Source organism: Salmo trutta, chromosome 13 (assembly GCF_901001165.1).
Source record: "Salmo trutta chromosome 13, fSalTru1.1, whole genome shotgun sequence".
Classification (NCBI taxonomy): Eukaryota; Metazoa; Chordata; class Actinopteri; order Salmoniformes; family Salmonidae; genus Salmo; species Salmo trutta.
This window is the reverse complement of record NC_042969.1, coordinates 63,919,220-63,938,835: the sequence shown is the minus strand read 5'-3', so window position 1 is coordinate 63,938,835 and position 19,616 is coordinate 63,919,220. Positions and strand designations below refer to the sequence as shown.

Genomic DNA, 19,616 nt, shown 5'->3' with positions numbered 1-19,616 from the left:
CATGAACCAATATCTGGACAGAGGAAGAGACGATGAATGTGACGAGTCTCCGCACTAGCCCACACTCTTAGAAAAAATTGTTCCAAAAGGGTTCTTGGCAGTCCCCATAGGAGAACCCTTTTTGGTTCCAGGTAGAAATATTCTGAGTTCCATGTAGAACCCTATGTGTAAAGGGTTCTACAATGGAACTAAAAAGGGTTCTACCTGGAACCAGATACTAATTCCTCTGCCCAGATACTGGTTCTCCTATCGGGACAGCCGAATAAACCTTTTAGGTTCTAGATAGCATCTTTTTTTCTAAGAGTGCAGTTAGATACCATTCATTTCCACATTAGACACTTCTGCAAGCATTATAATGTCAAAATACGTTTGTTACTCTGAGCAACTATTGTCATTTACCACTGTCACACCCGGTATGTACTTCCAAAAAAGGTCTAAATAAAAATGGAAAAGCAACCGAAAAAATGTATTGTCTGGAAAGATCATATCACCTACCGCAGTGTACAATATGAACATCATATCAACCTCTTGTTACAAAAGCACTACAAGTAATGCAATAATATTTAATGTAAGTATATTGCCTTCAGAAAGTACTCATACATTCTTGCGATTGTTAGTCTTTGTTTGCAGATGCACATCATTCCAGGCCGATAGGGTCTTCCATGGATGCTATGGGAAGTCTTTCCCTGTTGAAGGACTCTGACATTGTCATGCTATTCTGCTCTGACCGCATGTGGCAAACAATGCCTCCATATGAGAGTCATTTGCTGCTCATGTGCAAAGTCAACAAAAACAGAAAATGGCCCACAAAAAGTTATTGAATAAAAGTATTTCATTTGTTTTGTATATTTAACACTGACAGAGAAACATCTAATTATGTCTCAATTTTGAAGAGTTCTTTACATAAAACTGGGAAAGTGATGTTAAGATGTGATTCTAAGACAGTGCTCCAAGCCATTTATTGAAGGTCATTAGAAAGCATTTTATTGTTAAACACCAGTGCAAATAATGATGACAGACATTAATTATTATTATACATTGATTGAAGTGTGGAAACCGGAGCAGTGGATCAGACTCTTGGGAATAACTCATAAAATCTTATTGAGGAATCTGAAAGAATGTGTTACTGCATAGTTTTAATAATACTTTATGGCATGCTTATTTTATTTCTAATTGTTAACCACTGACTAATCAACAAAGTGACATGTCCAGCACTCCATGTGATTTGTATAATTGCTTATTCTATATATGGTCTGGGAAGAAATAAAATGTGCATCGGTGAGGCCCAAGGTTAGGCTAATCATAGCCTGCACAAATATATTTCTTTTTCAGTTTCAGTTGGTTTAAATTGCTTGGCATCATTAGTCTTACGATCAAGGAAAATGGATTAGAAGAACAAACGCCAGGATGATCATTGCTGTGGAATACTCAAAGAATTATTACACATTGACTAAATCAGCATAGCTTGCTGTTTGGGGTTTTAGGCTGGGTTTCTGTACAGCACTTTGTGACATCTGCTGATGTAAAAAGGGCTTTATAAATACATTTGATTGATTGATTGATTGATTGAATTAAGGTAATCATTACATCATTCATTGTGTCATTGATTTCATTCACAAACAAACAGTTTTTTTTCGGTTATATACCGTGGCTTCAGAAAGTATTCATACCCCTTGACTTATTCCATATATGCTGTGTTACAGCCTGATTTCAAAATGGATTAAATACAAAAAATTGTCACCCATCTACATACAATACCCCATAATGACAAAGTGAACATTTTTGCACATTTATTGAAAATGAATACAGAAATATCTTATTTATATAAGTATTCACACCCCTGAGTCAATACATGTTAGAATCTCCTTTGGCAGTGATTAGAGCTGTGAGTCTTTCTGAGTAAGTCTCTAAGAGCTTTGCACATCTGGATCACACAATATTTTCACATTATTCTTCTTAAAACTCTTCAACCTCTGTCAAGTTGGTTGTTGATCCTTGCTAGACAACCATTTTCAAGTCTTGCCATATATTTTCAAGACGATATAAGTCAAAACTGTGACTAGGCCACTTAGGAACATTCAATGTCATCTTGGTAAGCAACTCCAGTGTATATTTGGCCTTGTGTTTTAGGTTATTGTCCCGCTGAAAGGTAAATTTGTCTCCCAGTGTCTGTTGAAAAGCAGACTGAAGCAGGTTTTCATCTAGAATTTTTAGAGAGATGAGAGAGAGATGAGATAGTCATTCAAAAATCATCTTAACAACTATTATTGCACACAGAGTGAGTCCATGCAAATTAATATGTGACTTGTTAAGCAAAGTTTTACTCCTGAACTTATTTAGGCTTGCCATAGCAAAGGGGTTGAATACTTACTTATTGACTCAAGACATTTCAGCTTTTCATTTTTTATTAATTTGTAAAAAACAAAATCTAAAAACATAATTCTACTTTGACAATAAAAATCAAATAAAATCACATTGTATTTGTCACATGCGCCGAATACAACAGGTGTTGATCTTACAGTGAAATGCGGGGCACAGGTTAGCCAAGGTAATTGAGCTATTATGTACATGTAGGTACTGTAGAGGTAAAGTGACTATGCATAGATAATAAACAGAGAGTAACAACAGAGTAAACGCAAAAGTCCAGGTAGCCATTTAATAAGCTGTTCAGGAGTTTTATGGCTTGGGAGTAGAAACTGTTAAGAAGCTTTTTGGACCTAGACTTGGCGATCCGGTACCGCTTGCCGTGCAGTAGCAGAGAGAACAGTCTATGGCTATGGTGGCTGGAGTCTTTGGCAATTTTTAGGGCCTTCCTCTGACACAGCCTGGTATAGAGGTCCTGGATGGCAAGAAGCTTGGCCCCAGTGATGTACTGGGCCGTACGCACTACCCTCTGTAGTGCCTTGCAGACGAATGCCAAGCAGTTGCCATACCAGGCTGTGAAGGAACCAGTCAGGATGATCTCGATGTTGCAGCTTTAGACATTTTTGAGGATCTGAGGACCCATGCCAAATCTTTTCAGTCTCCAGAGGGGGAATAGGCGTTGTCGTGCCCTCTTCACGACTGTCTTGGTGTGTTAGAACCATGATAGTTTGAACTTGTAGCTCTCAACCTGCTCCTCTACAGCCCCAACGATGAGAATGGGGGCGTGCTCGGTCTTTCTTGTCCTGTAGTCCACAATCATCTCCTTTGTCAAGAACACGTTGAGGGAGAGGTTGTTATCCTGGCACCACAGTACCAGGTCTCTGACCTCCTCCCTATAGGCTGTCTCATTGTTGTCGGGTGATCAGGCCTACCACTGTTGTATCATCGGCAAACTTAATGATGGTGTTGGAGTCGTGCTTGGCCAAGCAGTCATGGGTGAACAGGGAGTACAGGAGGGGACTGAGCACACACCCCTGAGGGGCCCCTGTGTTGAAGATCAGCGTGGCAGATGTGTTGTTATCTACCCTTACAGGCTCAAAATGGCCAGAAACAAAGAACCTTCCTCTGAAACTCGTCAGTCTTTTTTGTTCTGAGAAATGAAGGCTATTCCATGCGAGAAATTGCCAAGAAACTGAAGATCTTGTACAACGCTGTGTACTAGTCCCTTCACAGAACAGCGCAAACTGTCTCTAACCAGAATAGAAAGAGGAGTGGGAGGCCCCGGTGCACAACTGAGCAAGAGGATAAATACAATACAGGGTCTAGTTTGACAAACAGATGCCTCACAAGTCCTCAACTGGCAGCTTCATTAAATAGTAACCGCAAAACACCAGTCTCAGCGTCAACAGTGAAGAGGCGACTCTGGGATGCTGGCCTTCTAGGCAGAGTTGCAAAGAAAAAGCCATATCTCAGACTGGCCAATAAAAATAAAAGATTAAGATGGGCAAAAGAACACAGACAATGGACAGAGGAAGATTGGAAAAAAGTGTTATGGATAGACGAATCTAAGTTTGAGGTGTTCGGATCACAAAGAAAAACGTTCGTGAGACGCAGAAAAAAATGAAAAGATGCTGTAGGAGTGCTTGACGCCATCTGTGAAGCATGGTGAAGGCAATGTTGATGGTCTGGGGGGTGCTTTGGTGGTGGTAAAGTGGAAGATTTGTACAGGGTAAAAGGGATCTTGAAGAAGGACGGCTATCACTCCATTTTGCAACGCCATGCCATACCCTGTGGCTGGCGCTTAATTGGAGCCAATTTCCTCCTACAACAGGACAATGACACAAAGCACAGCTCCAAACTATGAAATAACTATTTAAGGATGAAGCAGTCAGCTAGTATTCTGTCTATAATGGAGTGGCCACCACAGTCACCGGATCTCAACCCTGTTGAGCTGTTGTGGGAGCAGTTTGACCATATGGTACGTAAGAAGTGCCCATCAAGCCAATCCAACTATTGGGAGGTGCTTCAGGAAGCATGGGGTGAAATCTATTCAGATTTCAAACAAATTGACAACTAGAATGCCAAAGGTTTGCAAGGCTGTAATTGCTGCAAATGGAGGATTCTTTGACGAAAGCGAAGTTTGAAGGACACAATTATTATTTAAATTAAAAATCATTATTTATAACCTTGTCAACGTGGAGGATTTAACCTTGTCAACGTCTTGACTCTATTTCCTATTCATTTTGCAACTCATTTCATGTATGTCTTCATGGAAAACAAGAACATTTCTATGTGACCCCAAACGTTTGAACAGTAGTGTAGATGAAAACTCTCTTGGTAAATAGTGTGGTCTACAGCTTATCATGAGATACTCTACCTCAGTCGAGCAAAACCTTGAGACTTCCTTAATATTATATTTTGTGCACCAGTTGTTATTTACAAATAGACACAGACCGCCACCCCGTGTCTTACCAGAGGCAGCTGTTCTATCTTGCCGATGCACCGAAATTCCAGCCATCTATATGTTATCCATGTCGTTGTTCAGCCACGACTCGGTGAAACATAAGACATTACAGTTTTTAATGTGCCATTGGTCGGATAGTCTTGATCAGAGCTCATCCATTTTATTATCCAATGATTGCACGTTGGCTAATAGGACTGATGGTAGAGGCAGATTACCCACTAGCCGTCAGATCCTTACAAGGCTCCCCGACCTACGTCCCCGATATCTCTGTCTCTTCCTCATACAAATGACGGGATTTGGGCCTTGACGGGTGTCTGAAGTAAATCCTCCACGTCCAACTCGTTAAAGAAAAAATCTTTGTCCAGTACGAGGTGAGTAATCACTGTCCTGATATCCAGGAGCTCTTTTTGATCATAAGAGATGGTGGCAGAAACATTATGTACAAAATAAGTTACATTCCGGGGGTGACGGCAGTAAATTATGTTAGTTGCTCAGCGAAACTCCATATCTGGTAAGTAACAATCTTATTTTGACATTATAACGCTTGCAGAACTGTCTAAGGGGAAAATGAATGGAAGCTAACTCGGCTAGAGAGGAGACTAGTCATATTCCTCATCTCCTCCTCTGCCCAGATACTGGTTCAGGCTTAGCCTAAAGATCTGTGAAAGCTCTCAGAGCCAGAGGTTGGAGACGGGAGAGTAATGGTTCACTAAGCTTTTAACAATGGGTGGAGAATGCTAGCAATTAGCTAAGTGTGTTCACGCGTGCGACTGTGTGCACATGTGCTCCATAGACTTCCAGGAGTTTCATTATCCTGTAAAAAGGACCAATTATTAGACACTCAAAGCGCAAGGTCTTGAAAGTGACTATATTAGTCACCAGCTTTCTCTTAATTGACGTAAACACTCATGTCCCTTACTGTGCCTTTAAAGAAAATGTCTCTCATCACAGTTATTATTGGAAAAACCATCAATGACCATGGATAAATTAGGCATGCTCTGGATTGGAAAACAAGTTCTATTAAATCACTAATTTGTTTGCCATCCAGTCATTAGAAGTCCTTTTTTGCTCTACAACTTTGCAATAAACTTGGGCCCTTATAGGCATGCATAGGGTTTCAATGAACAGACATAAAGGCTTTTAAAATAGGTTTTCATTTGTATTCGACTCTCTAGTTTTGGATTTGTTTGGTCTGGCTTTAATAAAATTCATGGCCAGCTAATGGTCGATAAACATGTCAGTGCTTTTTCCTCTGGCTGATACGCAAACTGTAAACTTAACATAGAGCGGATACGCCCTATGGGGCTAAATCTGTTAGCTTTAGTCTCATGGACAAAACGAGCCCATTCAACTTGAACTCAAAACAATCAGAGCAATGTTATTGACTAATGGAGGATGCCAAAACATGGTTCAACATCGTAGACTAAATAAGATGTTTGTTCCAGTGCCTCAGAGGTAAGCCAGATCCATTTCATGGGAAACCATGTAATCGTGTACAAAGATTTCTCAGATGTTTGACTTATAAACCATATAGATTGCTAATGGAGGAAATGGCATGTTATGTTCACGGTGAATACCAGATAGAAACTACTTTACGTCCTATATGGGATTAAATCAGGTTACTGGTGATTTATTGGTTCCTTATATAACTGCAGGTTAATTCTGCCAGTCTCCTTTACCTCCGGTATGACTTCCAATCACATGCATTCCAAAAGACTCCCATGACCAAATCATTCTTAGTGAACACTTTGAGTTTGAGCTAGACATTAAGATGAGCGATAAGAAACCAATGACTTCATACTGTAGGTCAACATAGTTCACATTTCTTAGCTGAGGTCAATGAGTACCTAATTGGGTTGGTTCTTGTGAACCCAGTGCCCCTTACTGGGTTCTGCCCTGCCCAGTAGTATGGTGTGGTAGCTACAGCACAGTTATGATATGACGGGCTTCTGGCCAGCGGAAAATTGTAGCAGAAATTACATTCACTCCATCTGCCCTCCCTTTCAACCCTGGGACAGGAAATCCTCCCTTTGATTGTGAAATGCGGGTCTGGCAGGTCAGGTTGAAGTGGCGAACAATCATTCCACCCTGCGGGTAAAGTACAGGACACTACCTGGGGGCTCTGCCATGGAGCTGGCATGGCATGGCATTCACTGAGCTGCGGGAGGAAGGGTGGAACACAACCACACACTCATATAGTGAAATGGCCTGGAGTGGACAGACACAAGCAAGCATACACACATTTAAGTACACACACATCAATCCATTGACTTGCACACTCACACATACAGTACAGTGCATTCGGAAAGTATTCAGACCCCTTGACTATTTCCACATTTTATTACGTTACAACCTTATTCTAAAATGGATTAAATCAATAAAAATCCTCATCTATCTACACGCAATACACCAAAATGACAAAGTGAAAACAGTTTTTTTGAATTAAAAATCTATTAAAAATAAAATAAAAACAGAAATACCTTATTTACATAAGTATTCAGACGTTTTGCTATGAGACTCAAAATTGAGCTCAGGTGCATCCTGTTTCCATTGATCATCCTTGAGATGTTTCTACAACTTGATTGGAGTCTACCTGTGGTAAATTCAATCGATTGGACATGATTTGAAATGGCAAGCACCTGTCTATATAAGGTCCCACAGTTGACAGTGCATATCAGAGCAAAAACCAAGCCATGAGGTCGAAGAAATTGTCCGTAGATCTCCGAGACAGGATTGTGTCGAGGCACAGATCTGGAGAAGGGTACCAAGAAGTTGCTGCAGCATTGAAGGTCCCGAGGAACACAGTGGCCTCGATAATTCTTAAATGGAAGAAGTTTGGAAACCCCAAGACTCTTCCTAGAGCTGGCCGCCCGGCCAAACTGGTTAATCGGGGGAGAAAGGCCTCACAGAGGTGACCAAGAACCCGATGGTCCCTCTGACAAAGCTCTAGAGTTCCTCTGTGAAGATGGGAGAAACTCCACCAATCAGGCCTTTATGGTAGAGTGGCCAGACGGAAGCCACTCCACAGTAAAAGGCACATGACAGCCCTCTTGGGCAGCCAAGACAATGAGGGAGTGGCTTCGGGACAAGTCTCTGAATGTCCTTGAAGCCCAGCCAGAGCCCGGACTTGAACATCTCTGGAGAGACCTGAAAATAGCTGTGCAGCATCGCTCCCCATCCAACCTGACAGAGTTTGAGAGGATCTGCAAAGAAGATGGGAGAACTCCCCAAATACAGGTGTGCCAAGCTTGTAGCGTCATAACCAAGAAGACTTGAGGCTGTAATCGCTGCCAAAGGTGTACAGAGTAAAGGGTCTGAATACTTATGTAAATGTGATATATCTGTTTTATATTTTTTTTTATAAATTAGCAAACATTTATAAAAACCTGTTTTTGCTTTGTCATTATGGGGTATTGTGTGTACATTGATTTTAGATTAACTCTGTAACCTAACAAAATGTGGAAAAAGTCAATGGGTCTGAATAATTTCTGAAGGCACTGTACATCATCCTCAGAGTATGCAGTGATTTTGCAAAATGTTGTACACTCTTAGAAAAAAGGGTTCCAAAAGGGTTCTTTGACGATCCCCATAAGAGAACCTTTTTTGGTTCCAGGTAGAACCCTTTTTGGTTCCATGTAGAATCCTCTGTGTAAAGGATTCTAGATGGCACCTTTTATCTAAGAGTGTAATTCTATGCCCTTGACAGCCCTCTCTGAATGTTCAGCCTTGGGATTTTTTTTTCCTTTGGAACCTTGAGCCTTGTGTGTTTAGCAAGTTCTTACTACTCAGCCAGCCATTAAGACCACAAGTCCAAACAGTAAGGAAACCCAATCGCCTCTTCTTCCCATCATCCAACTCCCTCACCATCTCAATTAAGAGCAGTTAGACTAGAGAGCATCCTCTCTCTGATCTGTTTTGGACCGATTCAGCTGTGAGCTCATTTGTTTTCCAAGGACACGGCTGCCACAGTCTTTCAAATAAATATTCACTCAAACCGACCCCTATTTACACTCCTAAACATTGTGTTTTTAAAACAACATGCAACGTCATAAAAACCATGTTAAGAATTCTAGCTCCGTAGCACAACCATACAAATCCCTGCTGGCATGTACTGAGTTTTATTGAGAATAGATTTTCAGTTAAACGAAAACAGACCAGATAGACAAAATATTTTCCCTCTCTGCTAATCAGATTTTGGTGTGCAATTTGGGTGATTTATGTGAATATGACTGACTCTTTTGTCCTCGCTAACCTTTCTCTCCAAACGAGTGACTCAGTGTGGGCTTCAGCAGGCGCGGTGTTGTGCTCCAGTGTAGATTTTCACAGTTTATGTTAACTTTCCACCAGAAACACGACTACATGAGCTGACTTATTAGCGTGCTTTGTTCCATTCCTTCATGCATTGCTTTGGCTGGGGGATGCCAGAAGTTTCCCCCTTTTTATTCCTCTCCCTCTCTCTCTGTCTCTCTCTGTCTGTCTCTGTCTCTCTCTGTCTGTCTCTCTCTGTCTCTCTCTCTCTGTCTGTCTGTCTCTGTCTCTCTCTGTCTGTCTCTCTCTGTCTCTCTCTGTCTCTCTCTCTGTCTGTCTCTGTCTCTCTCTCTCTCTCTGTGTCTGTCTCTCTCTGTCTCTCTGTCTCTCTCTCTCTGTCTCTTGCTCTCTGTCTCGCGCTCTGTCTCTCTCTCTCTCTCGCTCTCTCTCTCATACCTCGTTCTCTTTCTCTAACACACACACCTCTCCCTTTCTTCTTCCCTCGCTCCCTTCTTCCCACCTTACAGTTAGAGGGTTCTTACAGTATATTTCCGAATCCTGTAGCCTGTAGCAGACAAACCTTCTTGCTGATTACCTTGTTGAGTAGCAATGACGTCTCACATGTTAAACTCCTCCTAGGGGCTGAGAGAGAGAAAGAACATTGATGTGGCAATGGTGGCAGTAAACCTTTTACAATGTCACAGCATGTTACGTAAAACCATGGCCAAACCTCCCTCTATGCACCAACAGCATACCCACAGGGTTTTCCCCTCCTGCTTCCCCCATTTGCCCAACTGAACATGACCAGAAAAGGGCCATCTTCATGTATTCCCCACTATACTGCCAAAATTCAACTGACAGTAATACCTTGTAATAACTGGACCTAGTGGACTACATACCAATGCACTGCCTACATTCACATCATATTCTGCATTAATAAAAACATGAGGGCCTTTGACATGTGGCTTAAATTAATTAGTCTTCACCAACAACACATGTAAGAGTCATTAAATATAATCTACATCATTTTATGGTCCTCAGCTTCTACACTACACCATTTTGAGGTGATACAAACCAGGTTTTTCCTTCAAATATATAATGTTATAATTGAGGCCTGAGCTCACCGCTCACAGAGAAGAGCTGTGTGGTTAGTCGTCCCAGAACAACTAGTGGTTTCTTCTTCTTCTTCTTCTTGTTTCGGTTGGGTTCCTTCTACACATAAGGCAGCCATTTCTGGCCTATAGAACGTCTATCTCGGGACTGGGCTGGGTCTCGGCTAGGAAATCGGTAGAGACGGGGAACATGAAAATGCAGTGTTAAGACTTGGTCAAAATGTTCCCTGTTCCTCCAACTGCACTACCTCATCTCACTGCTAGCTTAAAACAAAGGCATTTTTGATATTCAGACTTTGCCTTGACCTCTTACTGTACCATAGTTTCGTTTTGCACTACATCATGGGTTTGACTCATCCCACAGGCAAGCAAGACTAGATTTTTGGTTGTCTAGATTCAAGATTACTTTGAATAAGGAGTAAGTGGTTAGCTGTACAATGGGTTGAGGTTTAGGCTGTGGGTATGTAAGTTAGAGTGTTGGTCATGGCTGAGGTTTGGAATATCGTCATTTAAAAACTATGGATTGCAGTCTAGACGTTGAACCGTTAGATTAGTGTTGTGAAGTCACACAGAGCTGTCCCTGACCAGGTATGTTACCTGTCTGTCTCTCCAGGTGTGTACGTGCCTTCTGGTGCTGGAGTCGGACCAGGAGCAGGAGGATCTGGACCAGGTGCTGGTCTCTACCCAGGTAACATATTAGCTACCTACGGCTGCACAGAGCAACACATTACACAACATGTCTCTTTATATAAAGTACAGTGAAGTCCGGTGAGGTCTGAGGCCGGCTAGGCCGGAAGCCCATCAATCTGGCGTCTATCCTTCTGGTTAAAGACATCAGTGACTGAATTATAAAACTCCTCCCTGTTGACCCTCAGTTTTAAAAATCTCTTGGTCACGGTGGAGATGATGGCAAGGGATGAGAGTTGTCCTTGATCAATATTTGTTTCAGCGCAGAAAATGTCCTCTTAACTGAGACTGTTGACTGTTGTCCACAGAGCCAGTCTTTCCGTTGACACCACTCAGATTGAAATTATCTTGTTATTTCTGTCCCTTCCTTTGACGTAAGTCGCTAATGTCAGGTGTGGGTCTTCCATCCCTTATCACCCCTTGTTTCGCTAGAAAATCCAACTTTGAAAACTATTTCAGATGCAATATATGACTTGTTGGCCGATCCCCCTGTACTGGTACAGCTCTACTACTCACACCACTCAAATCAAATCAAATCAAATTTATTTATATAGCCCTTCGTATATCAGCTGAAATCTCAAAGTGCTGTACAGAAACCCAGCCTAAAACCCCAAACAGCAAGCAATGCATGTGAAAGGAAAAACTAGGAAAAACTCCCTAGGAAAAACTCCCTAGAAAGGCCAAAAACCTAGGAAGAAACCTAGAGAGGAACCAGGCTATGAGGGGTGGCCAGTCCTCTTCTGGCTGTGCCGGGTGGATACTATAACAGAACATGGTCAAGATGTTAAAATGTTCATAAATGACCAGCATGGTCAAATAATAATAATCATTGTAGTTGTCGAGGGTGCAACAAGCACGTCCGATGAACAGGTCAGGGTTCCGTAGCCGCAGGCAGAACAGTTGAAACTGGAGCAGCAGCATGGCAACGTGGACTGGGGACAGCAAGTAGTCATCATGCCAGGTAGTCCCGAGGCATGGTCCTAGGGCTCAGGTCCTCCGAGAGAAAGAAAGAAAGAGAGAAAGAGAGAATTAGAGAGAGCATATTTAAATTCACACAGGACACCGGATAAGACAAGAGAATACTCCAGATGTAACAGACTGACCCTAGCCCCCCGGCACATAAACTACTGCAGCATAAATACTGGAGGCTGAGACAGGAGGGATCAGAAGACACTGTGGCCCCATCCGATGATACCCCCGGACAGGGCCAAACAGGCAGGATATAACCCCACCCACTTTGCCAAAGCACAGCCCCCACACCACTAGAGGGATGTCTACAACCACCAACTTACCGTCCGAAGACAAGGCCGAGTATAGCCCACAAAAATCTCCGCCATGGCACAACCCAAGGGGGGGGCGCCAACCCAGACAGGAAGACCACGTCAGTGACTCAACCCACTCAAGTGACGCACCCCTCCCATGGACGGCATGGAAGAACACCAGTAAGTCAGTGACTCAGCCCCTGTAATAGGGTTAGAGGCAGAGAATCCCAGTGGAAAGAGGGGAACCGGCAAGGCAGAGACAGCAAGGGCGGTTCGTTGCTCCAGCCTTTCCGTTCACCTTCACACTCCTGGGCCAGACTATACTTAATCATAGGACCTACTGAAGAGATAAGTCTTCAGTAAAGACTTAAAGGTTGAGACTGAGTCTGCGTCTCTCACATGGGTAGGCAGACCATTCCATAAAAATTTAGCTGTATAGGAGAAAGCCCTACCTCCAGCCGTTTGCTTAGAAATTCTAGGGACAATTAGGAGGCCTGCGTCTTGTGACCGTAGCGTACGTGTAGGTATGTACGGCAGGACCAAATCGGAAAGATAGGTAGGAGCAAGCCCATGTAATGCTTTGTAGGTTAGCAGTAAAACCTTGAAATCAGCCCTTGCCTTAACAGGAAGCCAGTGTAGGGAGGCTAGCACTGGAGTAATATGATCAAATTTTTGGGTTCTAGTCAGGATTCTAGCAGCCGTATTTAGCACTAACTGAAGTTTGTTTAGTGCTTTATCCGGGTAGCCGGAAAGTAGAGCATTGCAGTAGTCCAGCCTAGAAGTAACAAAAGCATGGATTAATTTTTCTGCGTCATTTTTGGACAGAAAGTTTCTGATTTTTGCAATGTTACGTAGATGGAAAAAAGCTGTCCTTGAAACAGTCTTGATATGTTCTTCAAAAGAGAGATCAGGGTCCAGAGTAACACCGAGGTCCTTCACAGTTTTATTTGAGACGACTGTACAACCATCCAGATTAATTGTCAGATTGAACAGAAGATCTCTTTGTTTCTTGGGACCTAGAACAAGCATCTCTGTTTTGTCCGAGTTTAAAAGTAGAACGTTTGCAGCCATCCACTTCCTTATGTCTGAAACACAGGCTTCTAGCGAGGGCAATTTTGGGGCTTCACCATGTTTCATTGAAATGTACAGCTGTGTGTCGTCCGCATAGCAGTGAAAATTAACATTATGTTTTCGAATGACATCCCCAAGAGGTAAAATATATAGTGAAAACAATAGTGGTCCTAAAACGGAACCTTGAGGAACACCGAAATTTACAATTGATTTGTCAGAGGACAAACCATTCACAGAGACAAACTGATATCTTTCCGACAGATAAGATCTAAACCAGGCCAGAACTTGTCCATGTAGACCAATTTGGGTTTCCAATCTCTCCAAAAGAATGTGGTGATCGATGGTATCAAAAGCGGCACTAAGATCTAGGAGCACGAGGACAGATGCAGAGCCTCGATCTGACGTCATTAAAAGGTAATTTACCACCTTCACAAGTGCAGTCTCAGTGCTATGATGGGGTCTAAAACCAGACTGAAGCGTTTCGTATACATTGTTTGTCTTCAGGAAGGCAGTGAGTTGCTGTGCAACAGCTTTTTCTAAAATTTTTGAGAGGAATGGAAGATTCTATATAGGCCGATAGTTTTTTATAATTTCTGGGTCAAGATTCGGCTTTTTCAAGAGAGGCTTTATTACTGCCACTTTTAGTGAGCTTGGTACACATCCGGTGGATAGAGAGCCGTTTATTATGTTCAACATAGGAGGGCCAAGCACAGGAAGCAGCTCTTTCAGTAGTTTAGTTGGAATAGGGTCCAGTATGCAGCTTGAGGGTTTGGAGGCCATGATTATTTTCATCATTGTGTCAAGAGATATAGTACTAAAACACTTTAGTATCTCCCTTGAGCCAAGGTCCTGGCAGAGTTGTGCAGACTCAGGACAATAGAGCTTTGGAGGAATACCCAGATTTAAAGAGGAGTCCGTAATTTGCTTTCTAATGATCATGATCTTTTCCTCAAAGAAGTTCATAAATGTATTACTGCTGAAGTGAAAGCCATCCTCCATTTGCGAATGCTGCTTTTTAGTTAGCTTTGCGACAGTATCAAAAAGAAATTTCGGATTGTTCTTATTTTCCTCAATTAAGTTGGAAAAATAGGATGATCGAGCAGCAGTGAGGGCTCCTCTCAGGATTCCTCCCCCTTGACCCATCTTCCTCTACTTTCTTCACTGTCTCAGCATATGACAACTTCTGTACTATTCTAACCCTGGAAACCTCAACCTGCCTCTCTTGCACCGGACATTTCTGATCCCCAGCCCCATGGGCACCAGTACAATTAACACATACCACTACTTTCCCCAATGCTACACATTCCTTTCTCTCATGCCCTTCTGCACACTTCTCACACTTTTCTCCTACGCACTGCTGCCACATGTCCATAAGCTTGACACCTGTAACAAGGTAATGTATTTGGCACAAAAGCTTGTATGGGATAACTTACAGTACCAGTCAAAAGTTTGGACACACCTACTCCTTACAGTTTTTTTCTTTTTTTTGACTATTTTCTACATTGTAAAATAATGGTGCAGACATCAAAACTATGAAATAACACATATGGAATCATGTAGTAAGCAAAAAAGTGTTGAAAAAATCAAAATATATTTTATATTTGAGATTATTCAAAGTAGCCATCCTTTGCCTTGATGACAGCTTTGTACAACGGACACATCTGTGTTTGGCGGAGGCCAGAAAAACGCTACCTGCCCGTATACATCGTGCCAACTATAATGTTTGGTAGAGGAGGAATAACGGTATGGGGCTGTTTTCATGGTTCAGGCCAGGGCCCTTAGTTCCAGTGAAGGGAAATCTTAACTCTACGGCATACAATGACATTCTAGACGATTCTGTGCTTCCAACTTTATGGCAACAGTTTGGAGAAGGCCCTTTCCTGTTTCAGCATGACAAAGCGAGGTTCATATAGAAATGTGACCAACCGGCTCGATTCTCACACTGGACGCTCTGGCCAAGGAGTAGGGTTGATCCGAGCTTTCTGAACTAACAACAGCAGTCAAGCACCCAAGCTACCTGGCTAACGTTGGCTAGCTTGCTAGCTACTTCCAGACACAAATGAGAGAACCGCTCACTCTGAACATTTTACTCTCCCTAGCAGAGCTGGTTAGGCTGTTTTTATGTTATCCAGAGTGTTGGTGACTGCAACTGTAATGCTGGCATCAATTTAATCACGTTTTGTTGCCAACGTTTACAGACACCGACCATATTCAATGGGTGTTGAGTGTTCGTAAATTTGTCAGTTATTCTGTGCTCATACATGTAACGTTAGCTAGCTAGCCAGCCAGCTAGCTAGCCAGCCAGCTAACATTAGCTAGCTAGCTAGCTAACAGTACACTTTAACTTGAAATAAAAATGACTTTCTGACAAAATTAGTAACGTGTAATATCTGAAAATGTAGCTTGCTAGATGTAATGTAATCCGAAGACAGGTGTTTTCTCCATCTCCTTAGCTATCATACTCTAATTCCACTGATTTCAAAACTCAATCTCTCGGCATGTCCATTCATTATCTCAGCCAATCATGGCTAGCGGGAAGGTTGCTGACTTTTTCTGTGGCTAAACCAACTAGGCTCGTAATTTAACAGTTGTATTCGTATTTACAGATGGCATACAAGTTTGTTATTAAGGCACATGAAACTTCACATGTTCCAGAAGGCATTTCTGCAAGAACAAAAAAACATTTTGATTAAAAAGAAAAATTGCGTTCAAATGGCTCTCCTGTAAAGTAGTGACGCGTAACTTACGCCTAGTTTCCTGAAACGAGTCACAAATGGTTTGTCGAGATCGGTGTGGAAGAACTTGACTGACCTGCACAGAGCCCTAACCTCAACCTCATCAAACAACTTTGGGATGAATTGGAACGCTGACTGCAAGCCAGGCCTAATCGCCCAACATCAGTGCCCAACCTCACTAATGCTTTTGAGGCTGAATGAAAGCAAATCCCTGCAGCAATGTTCCAACATCTAGTGGAAAGCCTTCCCAGAAGAGCGGAGGCTGTTATAACAGCAAAGGGAGGACCCACTCCATATTAATGGCCATGATTTTAGAATAAGATGTTTGACGAGCAGGTGACCACATATTTTTGGCCATGTAGTGTAGATCATACAGCGTACTGTACAGCATACAACATACACCTTTCATGTTTCCCAGCACACAACACAAAGCCTGTATGACTAAATTACTGTAGCATTACTTATTGAAGAAATAAAGGCACATGTTGGGTCACAGTCTATTATTGCAACCCACAGTTTAACCATTGGCCCTGTGCCTGTAGTGTACAGTACTGCAAGTCTCCAACTCAACCACAAACCAACCGGCGATCACCACTGCTCTCCCTCTCCAAACCCACTAAGAGCCGACCGTGGCTGTTGGGTTTCACTTGTGTTCAGCACGTAAAATATTAACAACCTCCAGGACAGTTGAACCACACACCTTCAGCCTTAAAACCAGCCTTAAATGACGGGCAGGCCGAGCCGGGCAACTTGAAATGGTCCGAAGCGTCTGTCTCATATGTGGCTCTCTTAATCATTACCGTCATACACAAAAACGCAATATCGCTTGTATTTTTTCTCTCTCTCGCACCTTACTATTTCCCATGTACTCTACCATTTCCCTCTGGATAAGTATAATGTAGCTGTACTGTAGGTTTTCACTGTAACATCATTGAGGCCATAAATTACAGTGAAATACAGTGTGAGGAAGCGTGAGTTGCCACACCGACCCTCTGCATTCCACTCCTCACTCTGAGGTTGGAAGACGTCTCTGTGATACAGTTGGAGATTTAGAGTGTGTCCCAAATGGCACCCTATTCCATACATGGCGCACTGCTTCTGACTAGGGTCCTGGTCAAAAGTGGTACACTATATAGGGAATAGGTTGCCATTTGGGACTCAAACTTAGAAGATTTAAAGATGTAGAGATTTAGAGCCTCCTACCCACCACAGTGGTCTAGTCTCAGTGTGGAGATATCTGGTCAGGTCAGAGACCGAAGTGAGGGAGGGAGCAGCCAGGGGGAGAGCTAAAACAAACATCAAGCCTTTCACTCTAACTCTTTTTCTACTTCTCTTCTGTTTTCTTTTTCTTTTCTTGTTTTACCAACAGGAGCTGGTGGGATACCCTCAGGAGCAGGCTACAAACCAGCTAAACCTGGTGGTGAGTAGAAAACAAGTAATACCCTCCTCTAATAGGTATCCCTTAGCTGGACCAATAGAGACAACATCTACAGTATGCTGCTGTTGAGACCTACAGTCATTCCGTGAACAATGACTACAGATACAGGGTTTTCAAAACCACAACGTTGTCACAGAGTTGAGCTCCCTGTGTTGCGTGTCGGCCAGGGGACTGAAGTGGGTTACAAACACCAGGCCACCCTCATTACAGCAACTCCCATAGAGAGATATGGAGAGTGGCTATTATATATGGCCTTTGTCTTATCACACTGTCATAGCAGAGACACACCCAGCAGCATGCATACTGAACACTCTGACCACTACAGTACACCACGTTAACTACCACACCACCACACTTTTTAAGTCTGTAGCTATTTCACAAAAGTGATGGAGAATAGGCATAGTTTTGCACGGTTTAGCCTGGTTCTATCTCGGAAAGCTCAAGGTGTGTGTTCTCCTCCACTCAACCACATGGCCACAAGCTAAGCTAATAGTTTAGTCATGGTGTTGGTTCTAATGACATGTTGTTGTTGGGCAACACAGTGCTCAGACACGACCACTGTCATTAAGTCTGGTTTAACAAGGTGTACAGGGAGTTAGAGTGTTCTCCTCACACCTATAAAACCACAGCGTGCTGTCCGTTCCCCCATCTGGGTGTGTTCTGTGTTGCTGTCAGGGAATGGCTATGCAGTAAGGGAAGTGTTGTCTTATAGGCTTACATACTGTAGTAAGTGTTGATGATAAAGAAGATGACGGTGACGGTAATGACAAAGACCTGTTGTCTAACCAGACCTTATGTTTCCGCCAGCTGGAGGATATGGAGGACGGGGTGGTGTTGGTGCTGGAGGTCTGGTCCCTGGTGGCGGGGCAGGAGGCATAGGAGCAGGAGGCCTCGGAGGAGGAGGTGTGTACTTATCTACAGAACATTGAAAGTTGAGACTCCAACATTTATATTAAAGCACTTACACTGTCAACTATAGCACTCTCTTTGAATGTGCAGTGTCAATGATGAAACTAAATATGTTTATTCAACTATAGTGTATTTCTATCATTTGTAGATTAATCATTGGGTGCTTTGTTCAACAGGAGTCGGTGGAAAGGGCCCCAAACCTGGTAAGCTATCTGCTCCAACTCACTCTTTCGTACTCTATACCGTTTTCTACAGTTCTTTAGAAGGCACAAGGCAGGTACCGGTACTGTACCAGACTAGTCTGGTAGTATCAAGTCAGAGTATCCTGTTATGGTTTTAACTAGGGAAATTTCTCTCGTACATTGTTGTCTAAGAAACCTTACTGAAGTGTTTTAAAGAGGAAGGAAATGAGAGTTCTTAATGAGAGCAGGAGGTGGGTAATGTAGCTATTAGCTAATCTGTATAGAATGCATTAGAGTGCATGCCAATGACGGGCGAAACCTGTAGTGTAGCATACTGTAGTTCAATGAAGGGCTACCTCTCTTGAGAGACTGTCAGCTACATCTCCCTTATCACCCCTGTGTTTTCATCGTGGTTGAGTCTCCCCGGGTTTGGCAGCTATTTGGGAAGTCCTGTCTGGGATTTGACCCAATGTGTTCCATTGATGAGAACAGGGGGACCCTGTCACCTCCCTCCCTCAACCTCTCCGCCACTATTCCATCCCTCCATCACAACATCACTTCACCCCTCCTCAACCCCTACACGTCCCAGACTGAGTGATGATTGACAGTGTGAACTCCCACCAATGCGCTGATTGTTTTTGTAACGTTAGGCCGACACAATATCTGGAAACCTCCTTGTTGAAGTTTTGCCACTGTCCTTCCACTGATAATGTTGTGTAAATATTGTGGAACACAGTATTAGGGCATTAGCAATGTTCAGCCATTATTTAATTTCCTAAAGCAGAGATGATTTCATCTAGGCCACCACCACAGCTATGTGCTTGGAGAGATAAGGAATGGAGTAATCGTCTTAAAGTCTGATAAGATTTTGAACGGCTTACTGTGGTGAAGTGTTTTTTCCTCCGTCTCTCAATCAAGTCATTGAGTTTCAGAAATCTGTTTTGTAAAAGCGTCCTAATATTGGATATTAGGTGGAAGTTGACTTTGGCTTGGGTCACCAGCGCCTCAGAGCTCAGATTGGGAAGTATAATGCTTTGGCTTTTGTAAGAGTTAGAGCTCTCTCTCGCTCTCCTCTCTCCTCTCTCCTCTCTCCTCTCTCCTCTCCTCTCTCTCTCTCTCGCTCTCTCTCTCTCTCGCTCTCCTC

The 19,616-nt window shown here is 42.8% G+C and overlaps 1 protein-coding gene across 1 annotated transcript in view; it reads left to right on the top strand.

The window, feature by feature from the left end:
• The window catches only part of LOC115206290 (elastin), an 87,253-nt gene that overhangs the window by 9,494 nt on the left and 58,143 nt on the right, over positions 1-19,616 (top strand). The window contains exons 2-5 of the mRNA XM_029773075.1: positions 10,802-10,876; positions 17,313-17,363; positions 18,189-18,284; positions 18,467-18,493. Coding sequence (XP_029628935.1) covers positions 10,802-10,876; positions 17,313-17,363; positions 18,189-18,284; positions 18,467-18,493 — 249 coding nt within the window. The remainder of the gene's footprint in view (positions 1-10,801; positions 10,877-17,312; positions 17,364-18,188; positions 18,285-18,466; positions 18,494-19,616) is intronic.